At 42.1% G+C, this 19,785-nt stretch overlaps 1 protein-coding gene across 1 annotated transcript; it reads left to right on the forward strand.

Moving 5' to 3' along the window:
* The first annotated feature begins 280 nt into the window (after positions 1 to 280).
* On the forward strand, positions 281 to 19,510 carry LOC147340594 (rho-related GTP-binding protein RhoG-like). The gene is made up of 5 exons (XM_086390018.1): positions 281 to 425; positions 1,090 to 1,185; positions 5,515 to 5,615; positions 5,791 to 15,220; positions 16,318 to 19,510. Exons 3-4 carry the CDS (start codon positions 5,613 to 5,615, stop codon positions 6,379 to 6,381), a joined length of 594 nt encoding a protein of 197 aa, XP_086246144.1. The 5' UTR covers positions 281 to 425; positions 1,090 to 1,185; positions 5,515 to 5,612; the 3' UTR covers positions 6,382 to 15,220; positions 16,318 to 19,510.
* Positions 19,511 to 19,785: the final 275 nt, after the last annotated feature.

Below are 19,785 nucleotides of genomic sequence, written 5' to 3' on the forward strand. Positions count from 1 at the left end.
TTCTTTTACTGCTTCCATTTTTCCTAACACTTTTTCAATTCCCTGATTGCCTCTTTATGTTAATATTTGTCTTGAGAAAACACGGGTCTGCGGAGGAGAAAGTGGTCTCATTTTGCCACAGGAAATGTGAAACTTGGGGACTTCTGAACCGAGGAACTGGTATTGGGGTCCACATCACAGTGATCCTTGATTACCCAAAAGTGTAGTTTAAAAGCCAGTGGCTTGCAGACCACGCAGAGGGCGCTAGAACTCCATTTCCCAGCAGGTCTCAGGGCACAGGGTGGAGACTGCGTCTGACGACAGGGGTGGGACTCGGTCGCTGCCGGAATGATGCCCGGATCCCGCCTTGTTCGCTCAGCCACGAGAAACCTGGGAGGCTATGTGAGCTGCGGTTGAACGGCGCTGGAAGACGACCGCTTTGCCAGGTAATCCTTATCGAGAACCACCCGCTAGGCGGGCCCCTTGTTCGCTGTTTTCTCATTGAGTCTCCCCATCTCCAGGACGGTTGCCTTAGTGATCCACTTCCTTGGATGGAAGGGATTTGAGAATGAGATGAATTGTATATATTCGGGGGAGATTGAGCCTGCCCTTCCTATTGGGAAGCCGACGTTAGGCACTTATCTGTCCCAGGATCACGAGTCCAACCAAAGTTCCAGAACCAAGTACCCCTGGTGGAAAGGCTGCGAAGGAAATGCCGAGCGGGCTTGTGGTGGCTATGGATGGGTCACTACAATTGCGTCTCTGGTTTAAGTTTCCAGGCACAGGATAGTCTCCCCTGGATCCAAGTTGGGGAGTGTTCACATGGCTTCCTTCGTCCCCGAGATTCTCGAAGTTGTCTTTGCACTTGAACCAAAAGAATCGCTCTTAAACGTGAAAAAGCTTCCTGGACTTAGATAACTAAGTTGCAGAAAGTAATAAATAAAAATGAGGGTCTTCTGAATTGTTTTGTTTCAGAAAGTTGCAGAGTGATTTAAAGTGGATTAGACTTCTAGAAAGGGGGAGACTTGGGGGAGAATGTGCTAGAAATAGTAATACTTTGAACTGCATTTTTGTCCTTACTGTGTCTTTTATGTTGTGTGTCTAACCTAGGAGAAAATTGACTGCTGAGCAGTGTACATCTGAAGAAGGATGCTTTGTCAGATGAGATTGGAAGATTTAGAAGAAACCATAATTCCAAGGTTAAAAGTGAGTGCCTTCTGAGATGTTGGTCTCTGCAGACTGAGGCCACTTTCAGTTTCCAATCCTAGAGGCATACTTGATCTCTGAACTGAGCTGGTATCTACTTCACAGTGCTACTATGAAGCTTAAATAAGATATGTGAAAGTATTTTACACAATGCCTATAACAGGCTCTCAGTTTTTATTTTCCACTTGCTTCCTCATAGCAACTATTTCCTCTGGGCCATGCATTACTGTGTATTATTGTTTACCTTTTTATAAAAGTCCTGCCTTTACCATAAAACTATAAGCTTCTATCATCATTTGTTGTTTTTAACCCTATTTTGAGTCCCTCCTAGCAGTACATTGTGCATAGTAGTACCAGGGAGAGTGGGTGGATAGTGGTGGTGATGAGAGGAAATCTGTCTGTAGGGAGAAACCATTGTGCTGGATGCTGGAGCTGAAAGAAACAAGCTTTTCTCCTAACAGTGATAAACAGAATATTTGCCTTTCTCTTGTAACTCCTAGCCTTATCTCAGAGATCCCAGCCCTTTAAAAAGCATTGTTTTTATTTTCAGTATTTTTAACCATTTTAAAGTGTACATTAACTATATGCACATTTTTGTGCAACAGATCTTTAAAATTTTTTCATCCTGAAAAATTGAAACTCTATACCCCTTAAACAGCTCCCTATTTCCCCTTCCCCCAGCCCCTGGCAACTACTATTCTACTTTCTATGAGTTTGAGTATTCTGGATACTTCATATAAGTGAAATCATGCAATATTTGGCTTTTTGTGACTTTACTTCACTTAGCATAATGTCCTCAAGGTTCATCCATGTTGTAGTGTATGAAAAGATTTCCTTTCCTTTTGAAGGCTGATCTATGTATGTATGTGTGTGTGTGTGTGTGTGTGTGTGTATTTCTTTATATGTTATCCATCGATGTACATTTAGGTTGCTTCCACCTCTTAGCTATTGTGAATAATGATGCAATGAACATGGATGTGAAATTATCTTTTTGAGATCCTATCTTCATTTCTCTTGAATTATATTTTTTAATATTATTTTTAAACTTGTTGACTATGGAGAAGTTCAAATATACACACAAGTAGAGAAAATCCTATAATGAATATGTGGGCTGGATAAATGAATCAGCTGTACAAAGCACCTCCCTCCTTTTGCTGAACCCCTCCCTTTCATTGAGAGTTTGCACCAGGTGATTATGTTTTGTTTTGTTCAGACCTGCGATGTTCTAGGTACATTTCATCATCTAGGCCTGCCGTCAGTGACTTGAGTGCCTATCTGCAGATCATTTTATTATAGATACCAGGAGTACTGGTAGATGTAAACTAGTAGAAAAGAGTGTAGTTGACTTTTCCTAGTTACAGAGATGAGGAGCTAAACTTAGGGTGCAAAGTGGTCTTTGTGCCTCAGAGTTTTTCTCTGGTTCAGTAGCCACCAACCCCCCCCTCCCCATCAGATGCACTGTTGTCCTTAAAGCAGTCACTCTGAATGGTACCTAGAGGAGGCTGGGAAGATGAGTCATACAGGCAGTAATTGCATTCAGATGCAAAAGAAATTAATCCAAACTGGGAAAGCCAAGGAAGTTTATTTTCAAGGAATGCGGTGGTGACTTTGCCCTATTTCTACTGTTGTTATTCAGTTGCTAAGTGTCCAGCTCTTCACAACCCCATGGACTGTAGCACGCCAGGCTTCCCTGTCCCACTATCTCCTAGAGTTTGCTCAAATTCATGTCCATTGAGTTGGTGATGCTATCCAACCATCTCATCTTTTGTTGTCCCCTTCTTTTGCCTTCAGTCTTTCCCAGCATCAGGGCCTTTTCTAATGAGTTTGCTCTTCACATCAGGTGGCCAAATTATTTCCATTGACTTTGTATGTTTGATCCTCATGTCTGTTCCTAGATGGAAAAAGACAGAGCTGATGGTCAGTGAATACTCTGGGATGGTTGCCTACTAGGCTCTGGACTTTTAGCTGTGGGACCTGTGCCAAGGAAAGGAAGACTTCTAGGGGGAATACCTCACTGGTCAGAATTGGCTGTGTGAGCAGAAAGCTATTCCTAGTGGGCCTGTGCAAAGCATACTGAGAGGGCCAACTTTTCTTTAAAGGAAAGTGAATTTGCTCAGTCATGTCCGACTCTTTGCGACCCCATGGACTATAGCCTACCAGGCTCCTCCATCCATGGGATTTTCCAGGCAAGAATACTGGAGTGGGTTGCCATTGCCTTCTCCAGGGGATCTTCCCGACTCAGGGATTGAACCCGGGTCTCCTGCATTGCAGGCAGATGCTTTACCCTCTAAACCATCAGGGAAGCTAAGTTTTCTTTACCTTGACCCAAAATGAAGTGTTTGGTTTGGTTTAGTTTTTGGCTATGATATGGGCCTAATAAGACAACAGGATGGAGGATGTATCTATTCCTCTGAATTCCCAAGGTGAGAAACTGATTCTCAATTTTTTTTCCTGTGATCAAATACATATGATAATGTATCCCCTTTCCTCCATGTTCTGATACTTGAAGTTAATGCAATGAGGATCAAGTATGAAATTAGGGCAGTAGTTAAGAAGCTAAAGAAAATGGAGTGCTATGGGGGCACTGACACAGCAGGACATTGACTGGATATGAATATGGGGGTGTAAACATGGATGTGTGCATGCTAAGTCGCTTCAGTCATGTCTGACTCTTTGCGACCCTACAGACTGTTGCCCGCCAGGCTCTTCTGTCCATGAGATTGTCTAGGCAAGAATACTAGAGGGCTTGCCATGCCCTCCTCCAGGGTATATTCCCAACCCAGGGGTCGAACCCACATCTGCTACGTCTCCTGCACTGGCAGGTGGGTTCATTAACACTAGCACCACCTGGGAACATGGGAGCTCATAGTAAACACGTTCCTTGGAGATCATCTGTGTTTCATCATTAACTCGCAAGTACTCGATTCATGAAGAAATGGACAAGAATATAGTGGTGTTATAAACTGTAGTTTTACTCAGATAAGGACAAAAGGGATGAGGCAGAAGGGTTTGTCTAGCATTGTAATCACATTATAGAACTTTTGCCTTCCCCAGAATAGTAATTTTTGTGAAGTCATAATAGCTTCTAACACTTTAATGAGTACTTCCTATGTGGCAGGCACTAATGAGTACAGCACATGCATTCTTTCATTTAAGCTTCAGGTTAAAAACTTGCCCAAGTTCACAGAGCTTAGGAAGAGAGGACTGGTTTTCGATTCCAGGTGATCTGACTTCAGAGTCTGCACTCTTAGCCACTTCTCTATATGGCTGAATCTGACTGGCCTACTTTTCTCTCCAGTATTTTGATGCCACTATGGTTTTTGCAGTAGTCATGTACAGTTGTGAGAGTTGGACCATAAAGAAGGCTGAGCGCTGAAGAATTAGTGCTTTTGAATTGTGGTGCTGGAGAAGACTCTTGAGAGTCCCTTGGACTGTAAGGAGATCAAACCCATCAATCCTAAAGGAAATCACCCCTGAATTTTCATTGGAAGGACTGATGCTGAAGCTGAAGCTCCAATACTTCAGCCACCTGATGTGAAGAGCTGACTCATTGGAAAAGACCCTGATGCTGGGAAAGATTGAAGGTGGGAGGAGAAGGAGGTAACAGAGGATGAGATGGTTAGATATCATTGATGGACATGAGTTTGAGCAAACTCCTGGAGATGGTGAAGGATAGGGAAGCCTGTGGAGAAGGCAATGGCACCCCACTCCAGTACTCTTGCCTGGAAAATCCCATGGATGGAGGAGCCTGGAAGGCTGCAGTCCATGGGGTCGCTGAGAGTCGGACACGACTGAGCGACTTCACTTTCACTTTTCACTTTCATGCATTGGAGAAGGAAATGGCAACCCACTCCAGTGTTCTTGCCTGGAGAATCCCATGGACGGGGGAGCCTGGTGGGCTGCCGTCTGTGGGGTCACACAGAGTCGGACATGACTGAAGTGACTTAGCAGTAGCAGCAGCAGCAGGGAAGCCTGGCGTGCTGCAGTCCATGGGGTCGCAAAGAGTCAGACATGACTGAGTGAGTGAACAATAACAAACAACAGTTTTTCAGGAACAGAGTGTATCTTTGCTGAGACTGTAGCCACAGATCTGAAGTGAGAGCTGTCTTTCCTTTTGTTTCAACTTTGGGAAACAAAGGTTTCTTCTTTCTACATCAGTTTTTAAAAATTAGTTAACATTTATTTAGTATCTATAATATTTTAGTAGCTTTGATACAGTGTATGTGAGGCCTTATGACAATATTGTAACCTTTGTATATAATAGTTTTTAATCTTGTGGGGCTCACAGTCCTTTTTGTGTCTGATGACAGTTTTGGATCTTCTTTCCAGAAAAATTTACCTATGCACATACACATAATATTGTGCACAACTGCAGAGGTGGCTTCTAGAATCTTCTGAAGCCTATCTTCTAGCAGGCCGTGGACTCCATGGTAAGAACTCTTGCCCCATACAACCTTTCCCAGCTTCTGTGGTGTCAGGAGGCCAGGTAGTGGGTGGGGGGAGGGCCTTACCTCCTTTCTTATCAGAGAGAAATGTTTATATAGCTTAGGCTCCCTAGATTAACCAAACGTCTATGAACATTCTTTCCTTCTCTCTTATACATAGGACTCCAAGGGAAGAATGCAGACGATCAAATGTGTGGTTGTGGGAGATGGGGCTGTAGGTAAGACCTGCCTCCTCATCAGTTACACAACAAATGCCTTTCCTGAGGAGTATATCCCCACTGTCTTTGACAACTATAGTGCCCAGACATCTGTGGATGGCCAGATTGTCATCCTGAACCTGTGGGACACAGCTGGCCAAGAAGAGTATGACCGACTGAGAACACTCTCCTACCCCCAGACCAATATCTTCGTCATTTGCTTTTCCATTGGCAACCCATCTTCTTATGCCAATGTGAGGCATAAGTGGTACCCCGAGGTGTCCCATCATTGCCCCAATGTACCTGTTTTGCTGGTAGGCACCAAGAGGGACCTGCGAAGTGACCTTGAGACAGTGAAGAAGCTAAAGGAACAGAGCCTAGTGCCCACAAGTCCTCAGCAAGGCACTTCCCTGGCTAAGCAAGTGGGGGCTGTGAAATATCTGGAATGTTCAGCCCTGATGCATGATGGGGTCCGTGAGGTATTTTTGGAAGCCATCCGGGCTGTGCTTTACCCTGCCACAAAGAAGAACACCAAAAAGTGTGTCCTCTTATAGCTTTTGGGATGCTGGTTGGGGACTGCACCCACAGAGAAAAAAGGGGAAATTCCCTTGACAGCATTTAGCATTGCCAGTGTGAGCCACTTATCTCTTCTCCTAGAAACCCTAGGCTCCAGGTTATTTGGCTTTTGGAGGAATGAAGAGAGGCTAGTTTGTGCTTGACTGCTTTGAAATTCAGTCTGAACCTTTTAGAGAAAGTTTGAGAGTGAGAGAGTGTGTGCCTCTCCTGTCAAAGTGATGAGAGGAGACGTCACCAGGTGTTCTTTTCGGCACTGGCCAGGCCACAACTAAGCAGATCAGCCTAGTACTGTTCTTTGTAGGCTTTTGCTTGACTGTTTGAAATCTAATTTCAGCTTTCCTGGATGTATTTACCATTGAGCTAGTACCTCACAGAAGGACAGGGTTCTCTGTTTTCAAATCATTACCTGAAGCTTTCTGATATACTAATTTTTGGAAACCATTTTAGGTGTGATTCCTGGGTGTTCCCAGTGTTGACATATTCTTTCCATTCTTGAGATGAGACATTTTTGCAATAATGGTTAAGCAGCATTTCTAGAGTTCTGTGAGATCGTAACAGATGTTTCTTAAAAGCGTTCTATGGGCCTCTGGCCTTTTGAGATGGCTCACACTCACTCCATCTGTGGAGTGTGTTTCTCTCTTAATAAGTCTGCTTGTTACCTAAAACAAAAAATGGTTCTGTGGTCAAATAAGGCAAGAATCATTGATTTAAATAATGCCAAATAGTTTCTTTTACTGCAGGAAGTTTTATAACTTTTAATAAGTATGCAATATTTCCCAAACTTATTTCACTGACCTTTTGTTTTTTGGTCCCATGCAGCACCTATTAACATCTCTGGGAACACAGTTTCAGAGATGCTGGGTTACTGGGGACTGGGTATTCCCATGGTGGAGACTTAAAAAAGCGTAACGTGGTCCTATTCTTTGTGATGTTTCCTTCTCTGTGCCTTTGAAAGGAATGTTTACCGGCCATGGCCTTGTTACTGATTCCTCTTCCAATCCTCAGGAGGTGGGTTTGGCACTTAGTCATAACAGTACATTGTCTGTGGGATCTGATGTTCAGATTTGCTTTCTGATTCTGCTAGCATTCTGGGCCCTGTGAAGTGAAAAACTGTGTCTCTGAGGCTTCTGTGTGGCCCTTTCTTCTCACATCACCCTTCCACTGTAAGGAAAGACCACTGAAGATTAACCCTCTAAATGAAACCAATGAAACAACCAAACAAGTAAGATGTCCTGCCAGTCACCCTCAAGGGGTTCTGTGATTCCCTCTGAGACTTCTCTTCTGTTGTCATTCCTCTGAGCCATTACAAAGGCTACTCTGCTCTTTTCCTGTTCCTCCTCTGTATGTCTCCCTGTTTGTGTGTGTTCATCCCTGTGTGCCTTTTGAGTTTGCTTCAAGAGTGTTGGAGTATGTTGGGTTTCCAGGCCGAAGGGGCTGTCCTCACCCTTGTGGCAGTTTTGTTGGTTTTCCTCAGTCTGCTCTGGGGCGAGATGAGTTGACTTCTGTCTCCCCGTGGACCTGCTGATCCTTCCCCTAGCTGTATTTTTGACCTTCATTTGATATGGAAGGAAAACTTCTCTACCTGACAGATAGTGATCAGCAACTTCACCATGCACATGTCCTCTCATCCTGCCAGAATAGCATGGGATTTTTGAGAGTTTGGGAAATGGAGCTAAAAGGATCTCATACCTCCCCTTGGGGTGAGTGAAGTGCCTGTGCTTTGCTCTGTGATTGTCTTGCTGTTGCTCTTTGACAGGATAAGATCAGAGTAACCTCAAGCTGACTGAACTTCCTGGACAGGGTTGCCAGATAAAATAATTTTTTTAACCAATTTTTTAGTGTAAGTGTGTACCTTGTAATATCTGGGACATGCTTAACACTAAAAAATTATTTTCTGTTTATCTGAGATTCAAAGTTAATGGAGCATCCTGTATTTTTATTTGCTAAATCTGTTAACTCTACTCTTTGAGAATCTGGAACCTGGAGGTCAAGCAAATATCAAGTATTGATAGAACATAAAAGGTTGTATAAATACTCTGTTCTTCCTCCTTTTCTTCTGGTTTCCCTTTTCCCTCACAGTGCACTAAAGTGCTTTTTCTTTTTCCTTCATCACTGTACTCGCCACTTCACGCAATATTCCATTGGTGTGTATGTCTACAATGTTAATTGTCTGAAGCTGTGGAGGATCCAGGATGAATACTGTTGTCCAGCACTTGCCTTCTCATTTCCAATGTACTGTGTCTATTTTCCAATGTGCAACTCAGGGTCTCCTGAGGCTGGCAGGGATTCTGTATGAGCAGTGTGTTAACTTGAAGAGGGTGAATGTGGCCCTCCTCAGCTAAGGCTCAATCAGATCAGTTCAGTCGCTCAGTCGTGTCCAGCTCTTTGCGACCCCATGAATCGCAGCACGCCAGGCCTCCCTGTCCATCACCAACTCCCGGACTTCACTGGGACTCACATCCATTGAGTCAGTGATGCCATCCAGCCATCTCATCCTCTGTCGTCCCCTTCTCCTCTTGCCCCCAATCCCTCCCAGCATCAGAGTTTCTTCCAATGAGTCAACTCTTCGCATGAGGTGGCCAAAGTACTGGAGTTTCAGCTTTAGCATCATTCCTTCCAAAGAAATCCCAGGGCTGATCTCCTTCAGAATGGACTGGTTGGATCTCCTTGCAGTCCAAGGGACTCTCAAGAGTCTTCTCCAACACTACAGTTCAAAAGCATCAATTCTTCGGCGCTCAGCCTTCTTCACAGTCCAACTCTCACATCCATACATGACCACAGGAAAAACCATAGCCTTGACTAGACGAACCTTTGTTGGCAAAGTAATGTCTCTGCTTTTGAATATGCTATCTAGGTTGGTCATAACTTTCCTTCCAAGGAGTAAGCGTCTTTTAATTTCATGGCTGCAGTCACCATTTGCAGTGATTTTGGAGCCCCCCAAAATAAAGTCTGACACTGTTTCCACTGTTTTCCCATCTATTTCCCAGGAAGTGATGGGACCAGATGCCATGATCTTCGTTTTCTGAATGTTGAGCTTTAAGCCAACTTTTCCACTCTCCTCTTTCACTTTCATCAACAGCCTTTTTAGTTCCTCTTCACTTTCTGCCATAAGGGTGGTGTCATCTTCATAAATGAGGTTATTTATATTTCTCCAGGCAGTCTTGATTCCACCTTGTGCTTCTTCCAGTCCAGCGTTTCTCATGAGGTACTCTGCATATAAGTTACATAAGCAGGGTGACAATATACAGCCTTGATGTACTCCTTTTCCTATTTGGAACCAGTCTGTTGTTCCATGTCCAGTTCTAACTCTTGCTTCCTGACCTGCATACAGATTTCTCAAGAGGCAGGTCAGGTGGTCTGATATTCCCATCTCTTTCAGAATTTCCCACAGTTTATTGTGATCCACACAGTCAAAGGCTTTGGCATAGTCAATAAAGCAGAAATAGATGTTTTTCTGGAACTCTCTTGCTTTTTCGATGATCCAGCGGATGTTGGCAATTTGATCTCTGGTTCCTCTGCCTTTTCTAAAACCAGCTTGAACATCAGGAAGTTCACGGTTCACATATTGCTGAAGCCTGGCTTGGAGAATTTTGAGCATTACTTTACTAGCGTGTGAGATGAGTGCAGTTGTGCGGTAGTTTGAGCATTCTTTGGCATTGCACTTTGGAAAGTGGGGCTATTATCGTAATGTGGCCACTGTGGAAGTCAACTGGCTTCTGGGCACTGGGCCCACTGCCCTTGTGTAAAGTTACTGGGTTTTTCCAAAGACAGTCAAATGGAAGTGTATTCCAGTCTCACGATGTTCTGATTGATGCCACCTTGGGTGCTCACAGGACTTTATGGTTGAAAGGGGCTAGACACATGGCTGTCATCTGGGTCTCTGGGAACTTTCTATTTAGCTACTGAAATCTTTTAAATTAGCTTTTAATTTAATAGTGCCTCCTGCTCCTCTTTTGCCTGTCAAATTCACAAATGTAAGCCTGGGTTTGGTTTGGGCAAACTTGTGTTCTCTAATAAATGGAGGTGTGATCCACAAGTCTGAGTGAATGGTTTTGTTTTGCTCTGATTTAATAGTCTTAAGTATACACTGACATCTTGGTTTTTATATGTAATTTGTATGAAGACTAACTGCTAATATCACTTTTAAATTTTTCACAAGGAATGCTAATAAACTTTTCTGATTTTACTGGGTCTGTTGTTTTCTAAAAATCCAAGCAATTCCTCACCACCACCCCTTTGTCTTGTGTGTGTGTTAATTGCTATCTTGTCCAATTCTGCAACCCCATGGACTGTAGCCCACCAGGCTCCTCTGTCCATAGAATTCTCCAGACAAGAATACTGGAATGGGTTGCCATGCCCTTCTCCAGGGGATGTTCCCAGCCCAGGGATTGAACCCGGGTCTCCTGCCTTGGCAGGTGGATTCTTTACCGTCTGAGCCACCAGGGAAAGTGAATGGTTTCTAAATGCTTTTCAGCTTGCAAAAGAAGAAATAACTGTAACTGTCATATTGCACATGGTGCCTATGTGTAACTGTACTTATTTTTCTACATCAAATAATCAGCATAAGGAATTGTCTGTCCTGCTAACACTGATTCTCTAGTTCCTGCCCACCCCTCACCTATTCATCTCCAGGATTTAGCTTCATATCCTGGTTTTCAATAATGACAGACCAGTGAGTTGCCTGTTGGTGATTTTTCTCACTTATTACATGACATTCAGTAAACAGTTCTCAAGCTCTTATTGTGTTACAGGCTTGACTGTGCCAGGGGTAGGAAAGATTCTGCATTTAATGTCTTTTGCCTCTTCCACTTAGCTCAGGAAAATCTCCTCCTGTTTGTTTTAAAAATGAACTAAGGAATTCCCTGGTGGTCCAGTGGTTAAGACTGTGCTTTCACTACTGAGGGCACGGGTTTGACCCTCCCTCCTCCCACCAAAATACCTAATCTTGGCTGGCAACTGTAAATAATGCTGGTATACTAGTAAGTGCACAGGAAGAGCAAAACCATGTTTTTTGTTTTTAAAAGCCACTTTATTGAGGTATAATTTACATACTGTACAATTCACCCATTTTAACTGTACAATGTAACAATTTTGAGTAAAGTTACTGAGTCATGCAACCATTACCAAAATTCAGTTTGACAACATTTCCATCACTGCAAAGAGATCACTCATGTGGTTAATCCCGTTCCCATCCCCAGCCTTTCATATAAATGGAATCAAATATGTGGCCACTTGAAACTCTTCTTTCATTTAGCAAAATCTTCTCAAGTTTCATCCATTTTGTAGCAAATATGGGTAGTCATTTCTTTTTATTACTGAATAATATTCTACTGTATGGGGTACACCATATTTTATCTACTCATAGTTGAGGGACGTTTGGATTGTTTCTACCCTTTGGCTGTTACAAATAATGCTGCTGTGAACCTTCATATAGGTTTTGTGTGGGTGTGTTTTCCACTGTCTCGGGTGTATACCTGGGAGTGGAATTGCTGGGTCATATAGTTCAGTTCAGTTCAGTCACTCAGTAGTGTCCTACTCTTTGCAACCCCATGAACTGCAGCATGCCAGGCCTCCCTGTCCATCACCAACTCCTGGAGTCCACCCAAACCCATGTCCATTGAGCTGGTGATGCCATCCAACCGTCTCATTCTCTGTCATCCCTTTCTCCTCCTGCCCTCAATCTTTCCCAGCATCAGGGTCTTTTCAAATGAGTCAGCTCTTTGCATCAGGTAGCCAAAGTATTGGAGTTTCAGCTTCAACATCAGTCCTTCCAATGAACACCCAGGACTGATCTCCTTTATGATGGACTGGTTGGATCTCCTTGCAGTCCAACAGACTCTCAAGAGTCTTCTCCAACACCACAGTTCAAAAGCATCAATTTTTCGGCTCTCAGCCTTCTTTATAGTCCAACTCTCACATCCATACATGACCATTGGAAAAACCATAGCCTTGACTAGACGGACCTTTGTTGACAAAGTAATGTCTCTGCTTTTTAATATGCTGTCTAGGTTGGTCATAACTTTCCTTCCAAGGAGCAAGCGTCTTTTAATTTCATGGATGCAATCACCATCTGCAGTGATTTTGGAGCCCAGAAAAATAAAGTCATATAGTAAATTAATGCAAATCACATTTTGAGTCAAGAATGGCATCTTTAATATTTATAGTAACTGAAATCCCCTTCCACATTCTACAAGTCTCTACCTCATTGAACCTGCTTTTCCATAAGCACAAGATTCAAGAGACTATATAAGATACATTAAAAAGCATTCCACTTTGCTTTTTTGTCTTATTAGTTAGGCAATAGTATTCTATTAACTTTTCATTACCAAAATGCATTTCAGCTACATGCAGGTTTTGGCAGACTTGTCATCTGGTCTAGAAATACAACTACTATTAAAATATTCCAGTCTCCTCCTGGGTTTATTTTCTGTTTTCCTCTCTTGTTCTGAACCAGACCAACATTTGTCTCTGAAAAAGAAAAATTCCACGGAATATTCATACAATGAAGTAATACATAGACATAAAAAAACCGAGGAAGAGTGCTATTAAGTGGTACAGTGTGGTTTCCAGACTATATTAGTAAGTGAAAAAAGAAGCAAGGTGAAAAGAATATATGTAGTATGCTATCTTTTGTGTTTAACAAAAAAAAAGAATATATACACTCATTTGCATATATTTGCCGAAAGAAACACAGAAAGTATAAATAGTGAATTATGCTGTACACCTGAAACTAATGTGTTAGTGTCAATTATACTTCAACTGAAAAAAAAAAAAAACAGGAAGGATAAATAAGAAATTAATGAAAATGGGTACTTACAGGGAGTGGGTGGCAATGGGGCACAGGGCATGGGAGCAAGACTTGTCTGGCAATAGCTTTTTATATAGTTTTGACTTTGATCCACATGAAAGTTTACATATTTTAAAAATAATGTATCATTTTTACTAAAAAGGATGATAAAAGCAAATCCTAAACTTGAATATAAATGGAAAAAACTCCACAGAGGAAAAAAAATGATTCATGTAATTTAAAAAAATTTCTTTCCTATTTCTGGCCAGGATGCAAGGCATGTGGGATCTTACTTCCCTGACCAGGATTGCACCTGTGCCCCCTGCAGTGGAAGCATGGAGTCTTAACCACTGGACTGCCAGGGAAGGCCCTGATTCACGTAATTTTTAAGCATAGTACACTGTATATCCTTAATAGGATATAGTCTAAGGACAGAAGACTGCAAAGAACTTCTGAACTTTACTTAGGCTAATTTTTGGTAGTGGTATTGGTCTTATAATTCTGAAGAGTATGTATATATATATATATATATATATTGGTGTTGGGGACCAGAGTTTTCATTGTAAGAGAAGCAAGATACAAATATGAAATGGGGGAAGACAAGGGAGGACCCTGTGGTGTTAGATTTGAATTGAAGGTATTATTATAAAGTCATTTTTTTTTTTTAGCTCTCTCCACTGAAAGGGCCTAAAAGCGATGATGCCCCAGTTTCTAAACACCATTCCCCACTAAAAGGAACCAGGGCTCCTTGGACAAATAACGTGTACCAGGTCCAGGACAGGGAATGCAGAGTGATCCTGGAACATCTTGTGTCAAAAAGCAAAGAAGTGCTCAAAGACTAATGGAGTCATGTCCAAAGGACACAGGAGCCAGAGTGACAAATTTGGAACAGTTTGAGGATCAAAAAAGGAACATGATGGTGTTAGACTGTAACACATTAAAATAAAAATGCAAGAAAGGAGGTAAGAAAAGGGAAAGTTCTGCTTTACTGAGTAAGTCTGATTAATAAATGTAGAAGGAATTAAGAATTAGAAAAATCACCCTTTGGCACTCGCACTCTCTGTTGAGTCCTGCCCCAGGCCACAGCAGAGCCCAGAATCAAGGTCACCTCCAAAGCTGACTGAACCCCTTTGTAACCTTGCCAAGAGCCCCCTGATCATCACTAACAAGCTTTCTGACTCCCAGTTAAGCAAAGATGCCCACTCCAGTAAATACTCTATAGTGTTCCAATCAATCACCTAACGTCAATCTTCTAGCAGGAATTTTGTCTTGAGGCTATCTGTACAAATTGGCTATTAACCTATGAAAAAACCGTCAACTCTCCCTGGTCTGTCAGGAGGTCTGCCTGCTTCACTTGCAGTGCCCACTTTATCTCTGTTCTTTGTTAATAAATTCACTCCCTTCTGAAATTCTTTTCCAACCCGCACTTGGACTGTCTCAACATTTGGTGGCCCGTACAGGGACTGCTGTCCCCGTGAGAGAGCCCCCACTCTCCTTTCCTCTTTCTTTTCTTTTGCCTTGAGCCCTCTGCCAACAGGCAAGTGGCTGTGGAAGCAATTAAAGAACTCTGCCAGAATTACTCTCTGGTGTGTTCCAAACGCTCCACTGCCCACAGTACCCCAGTAGCTACCACCCAAGTGGGTGAGGGCTCTCTTTTCCTTTTTCCTCCTTCTCCCTTGAGCTGAGGACCAGGCCAATAAAACTGTGCAGGCACAGGTCAGGCACTTAAAAGCCACTAGAAAAGACTCCCATGGCAGGATAAGGGGGTCATAGAACAGACCAGGCTACCAGAGCATCTGCCCTCAGCAAGACCATTTCTATGCACCACATTAGGCACGTATTGGTTCAAGCAAAACACAGCCCATTCCCCAGGCCACCGCCTTCCTGGCAGGACTATAAGGTGGATTCCTCAGCCTGTTTTCTCTGTCTCTCACTTTCTTCTCTCTGTCAGGATTAATTTACAGGAACCTAGGAGCAACCTCTGAATCATCCTAGAGAGTGCCTTCCATGTTTCAGGGAATTGCTAAAAGGTGAGTCACTGTTGGTTCCGGGAAAGTCTTTTCTGTCCTTTCTGGCCCTAGTCACCACGTGCATTTTCACACTGTTTGTGCCTAGGCTTGTTCCTAGCCACAGGGTTTTGTGCCACTCTCTGTCACATGTTCAGGGGTCACCTCTAACTATCAGACACAATTGTTAGGACAGTTGGCCATTAGCCACATGGTGCCTTGTTGCATGCAGAGGGTTCATTGGGACATGCAGGACTCTTTCTGTGGCCGGTGAACTCTCAGTACCCCCATTCCAAGAATGGGCTCAGGTATGTCTCAAGAACCACCTTCAGACTCACCTCTGGGTTGTGTTCTTAGGACCTGGAAAAAATTTGACCCGAAAATCCTAAAAAAGAAAAGGCTCACATTCTTTTGCAACAAAACTTGGAGCCAGTACAAATTGGGGAAGCAAGAAAAATGGCCTCTGAATGGCACGCTTAAATTATAACATAATGCTCCACCTTGACCTCTTTTGCTGTTCCTTATGCTCAAACCTTTATGGTACTCAGTCAGAATCTGGACCTAAGGGATTCATGCCACATGTCTTTCTGTTGCTGCCCTATCCCCTCATTCCCCCTCTGTCTTTCCCTCTCCATCAGATCTCCTAGCTCAGGACTTTCTCCTAAAATCAAAAGCCAGGAAAAAATTCTCCTAACATTCTAAAGAATCCCTTTCTAACTCCTCCTATCTCTAGGGGTGGGGGTGGGCGGGGGAGAAGAAAGTGGGAAAAGAAACAAGCTTCCCCTAATCCTTCAAGTTCTCTTACTCCTTCAGAATCTTCTGATCAAACTAAGATCCCACCTCCCCAGAGAAAAGAGTCCCTGCGGGGACACCATCTTATCAGTCAGTCTGCCCCTGTCATCAGAGCCAATTTGAGAATTCTAATTTAAATTTAGCTATGAAACTATGACTACAAAAAGGAGAGATGACATTTTTGACACTGGATGGCCATGATATTCTTTAGACCCGGGGAAAAAACTGGTTAAAATGAAATCTTTTTGAAATTATAAAACTGGTTCTTTTTGTATGTGCAATTAATTAGGAAAAAGCTGGCTTATTAAAATACCTTTTTTTTTTTTTAGAGCTTTGACCCTACCTGAGAAAACAGAAACATGCCTAGGAAAAAAAACCTGAGGTTAACGCCTATCATGTCCTTGAGAAACAGAGCCCACTCTGCCTGAGACTCCAGCTGTGAGCAAATTAGTAGAACTTCAAGCCAAGGAGAAAAAAGGGCAAAGAGACATTTTAAATCTGAAGCGAAACTGTGAGATCTCAGTCCAGATTTATGTATGTCTCAGTGTGTGTCTGTCTTTGAATAATACGGCTGAGGTTATTTTGTCAATGAGCTCTATTTAATTGGCCTAAAGACAAGTAAGTGCTTATAAATAAAATAATTCTAAATTCAAGAAAAATGAAACTAAATGAATTTCAGATTCATGTGAACTGGGAAATATTCACTATTAAATTAATACCTGGTATTAACATTTGTTAATGTGATTAATATAGATGTATCTTAAGAACTCACTGTGAAGAAACTTTTAAGGAAAGAAAATGCAAATAATGTAAGAGCTTTGGGTGATTTATGTTTACCAATCTACAAAATGATGATATAAAGGAGAATTCATGGTTGCTGAAGGAAAGTATGATGTGTATTTTTAAGAAAAAGGTATAATGAATGGAATTTCATTCTATTAAGGGAAAATCAAGCAGGGCAAAGGCTAATAGTTTTGCCAAGAGAACGCACTGGTCATAGCAAACACCCTCTTCCAGCAACACAAGAGAATACTCTACACATGGACATCACCAGATGGTCAATACTGAAATCATATTGATTATATTCTTTGTAGCCAAAGATAGAGAAGCTCTATATAGTCAGCAAAAACAAGACTGGGAGCTGACTGTGGCTCAGATCATGAACTCTTTATTGCCAAATTCAGACTTAAATTTAAGAAAGTAGGGAAAACCACTAGACCATTCAGGTATGACCTAAATCAAATCCCTTACAATTATACAGTGGAAGTGACAAATAGATTAAAGGGATTAGATATGATAGAGTGCCTGAAAAACTATGGACAGAGGTTTGTGACATTGTATAGGAGGCAGGGATCAAGACCATCCACAAGAAAAAGAAATGCAAAGGCAAAATGCTTGTCTGAGGAGGCCTTACAAATAGCTGAGAAAAGATAAGCTAAAGACAAAGGATAAAAGGAAAGATATACCCATTTGAATGCAGAGTTGCAAAGAATAGCAAGGAGAGATAAAGCCTTCCTCCATGATCAGTGCAAAGAAATAGAGGAAGACAATAGAATGGGAAAGACTAGAGATCTCTTCAAGAAAATTAGAGATACCAAGGGAACATTTCATGCAAAGATGGGCACACTAAAAGACAGAAATGGTATGGACCTAACAGAAGCAGAAGATATTAGGAGGCGGCAAGAATACACAAAAGAGCTATACAAAAAAGATCATCACGACCCAGATAATCAGGATGGTGTGATCAGTTACCTAGAGCCAGACATCCTGGAATGCAAAGTCAAGTGGGCCTTAGGAAGCATCACTACGAACAAAGCTAGTGGAAGTGATGGAATTCCAGTTGAGCTATTTCAAGTCTTAAAAGATGATGCTGTGAAAGTGCTGCACTCAACATGCCAGCAAATTTGGAAAACTCAGCAGTGGCCACAGGACTGGAAAAGGTCAGTTTTCATTTCAATACCAAAGAAGGGCAATGCCAAAGAATGCTCAAACTACCGCACAATTGCACTCATCCCACATGCTACCAAAGTAATGCTCAAAATTCTCCAAGCCAGGCTTCAACAGAACATGAACTGTGAACTTCCAGATGTTCAAGCTGGATTTAGAAAAGGCAGAGGAACCAGAGATCAAATTGCCAACATCTGTTGGATCATAGAAAAAGCGAGAGAGTTCCAGACAAATATCTACTTCTGCTTTATTGACTACGCCAAAGCCTTTGACTGTGTGGATCACAACAAAGTATGGAAAATTCTGAAAGAGATGTGAATACCAGACCACCTGACCTGCCTCCTGAGAAATCTGTATGAAGGTCAGGAAGCAACAGTTAGAACTGGACATGGAGTAACAGACTTGTTCCAAATCAGGAAAGGAATACATCAAGGCTGTATATTGTCACCCTGCTTATTTAACTTACATGCAGAGTACATCATGAGAAATGCTGGACTGGAAGAAACACAAGCTAGAATCAAGATTGCCGGGAGAAATATCAATAACCTCAGATATGCAGATGACATCACACTTATGGCAGAAAGTGAAGAGGAACTAAAAAGCCTCTTGATGAAAGTGAGAGAGGAGTGAAAAAGTTGGCTTAAAGCTCAACATTCAGAAAACGAAGATCATGGCATCTCGTCCTATCACTTCATGGCAAATAGATGGGGAAACAATGGAAACAGTGACAGACTTTATTTTGGGGGGCTTCAAAATCACTGCAGATGGTGACTGCAGCCATGAAATTAAAAGATGCTTGCTCCCTGGAAGAAAAGTTATGACTAACCTAGACAGCATATTAAAAAGCAGAGACATTACTTTGCCAACAAAGGTCCATCTAGTCAAAGCTATGGTTTATCCAGTAGTCATGTATGGATGTGAGAGTTGGACTATAAAAAAAGCTGAGTGCCGAAGAATTGATGGTTTTGAACTGTGGTGTTGGAGAAGACTCTTGCGAGTCCCTCGGACAGCAAGGAGATCCACCCAGTCCATCCTAAAGGAAATCAGTCCTGAATATTCATTGGAAGGACTGATGCTGAAAACTGACTCATTTGAAAAGACCCTGATGTTGGGAAAGACTGAAGGTGGGAGAAGGGAATGACAGAGGATGAGATGGTTGAATGGCATCACTGACTCAATGGACATGAGTTTGAGTAAACTCTGGGAGTTGGTGATGGACAGGGAAGCCTGGCATGGTGCAGTTCGTGGTGTTGCAGAGTCGGACACGACTGAGCGACTGAACTGAACTGACTGAAGGGAAAAAGGAAGTAAGTCTGAACTTACTGGTGGCTGTTCTCTGAATGGGCAAATAAAGTGATAAATACAGAAAGTGAAAGAAAGTTTTGTGAGAAGTGGACCCCGAGAAGAGAGTTTTGTGCATGGTACAAGTTTCTTAAGACATTAAACTGCCTTTGAAATCTTTTATTGTTACTGTGCCTAAGTGAATAACTATTATTTCACAGTGAATATAAGCTGGTACCAAACTGGAATTTGGTTTCTCTCCTTGTTAAATGAATAAAGTTTTCTTAGAATGCAGCTTTTTGATAACAGACTATGTAAATTCCCTTGCCTTTAAGTGATTTATATTTGTTTTTAAAATCTTTTGTTACTTTGGTAAACTATTATTTCACAATGATCTATGAAGACTATGGCACACATAGACAAAGCTCATTCCACTTCTACAAAAATTAATCCCTCATCGACTGCTAAATTAGGGAATTTAAAATGGATAAACAATGGCCGTAAATCAGAGTTATGGGAAATCCGCTTGGCTTTTCCTGGCTCCCTGACATACCTCACTTATATTTGAT

This window comes from Bos grunniens, chromosome X (assembly GCF_055505025.1).
Source record: "Bos grunniens cultivar Pamir isolate PY7600 chromosome X, Bosgru_T2T1.0, whole genome shotgun sequence".
In the NCBI taxonomy this organism is placed as follows: domain Eukaryota; kingdom Metazoa; phylum Chordata; class Mammalia; order Artiodactyla; family Bovidae; genus Bos; species Bos grunniens.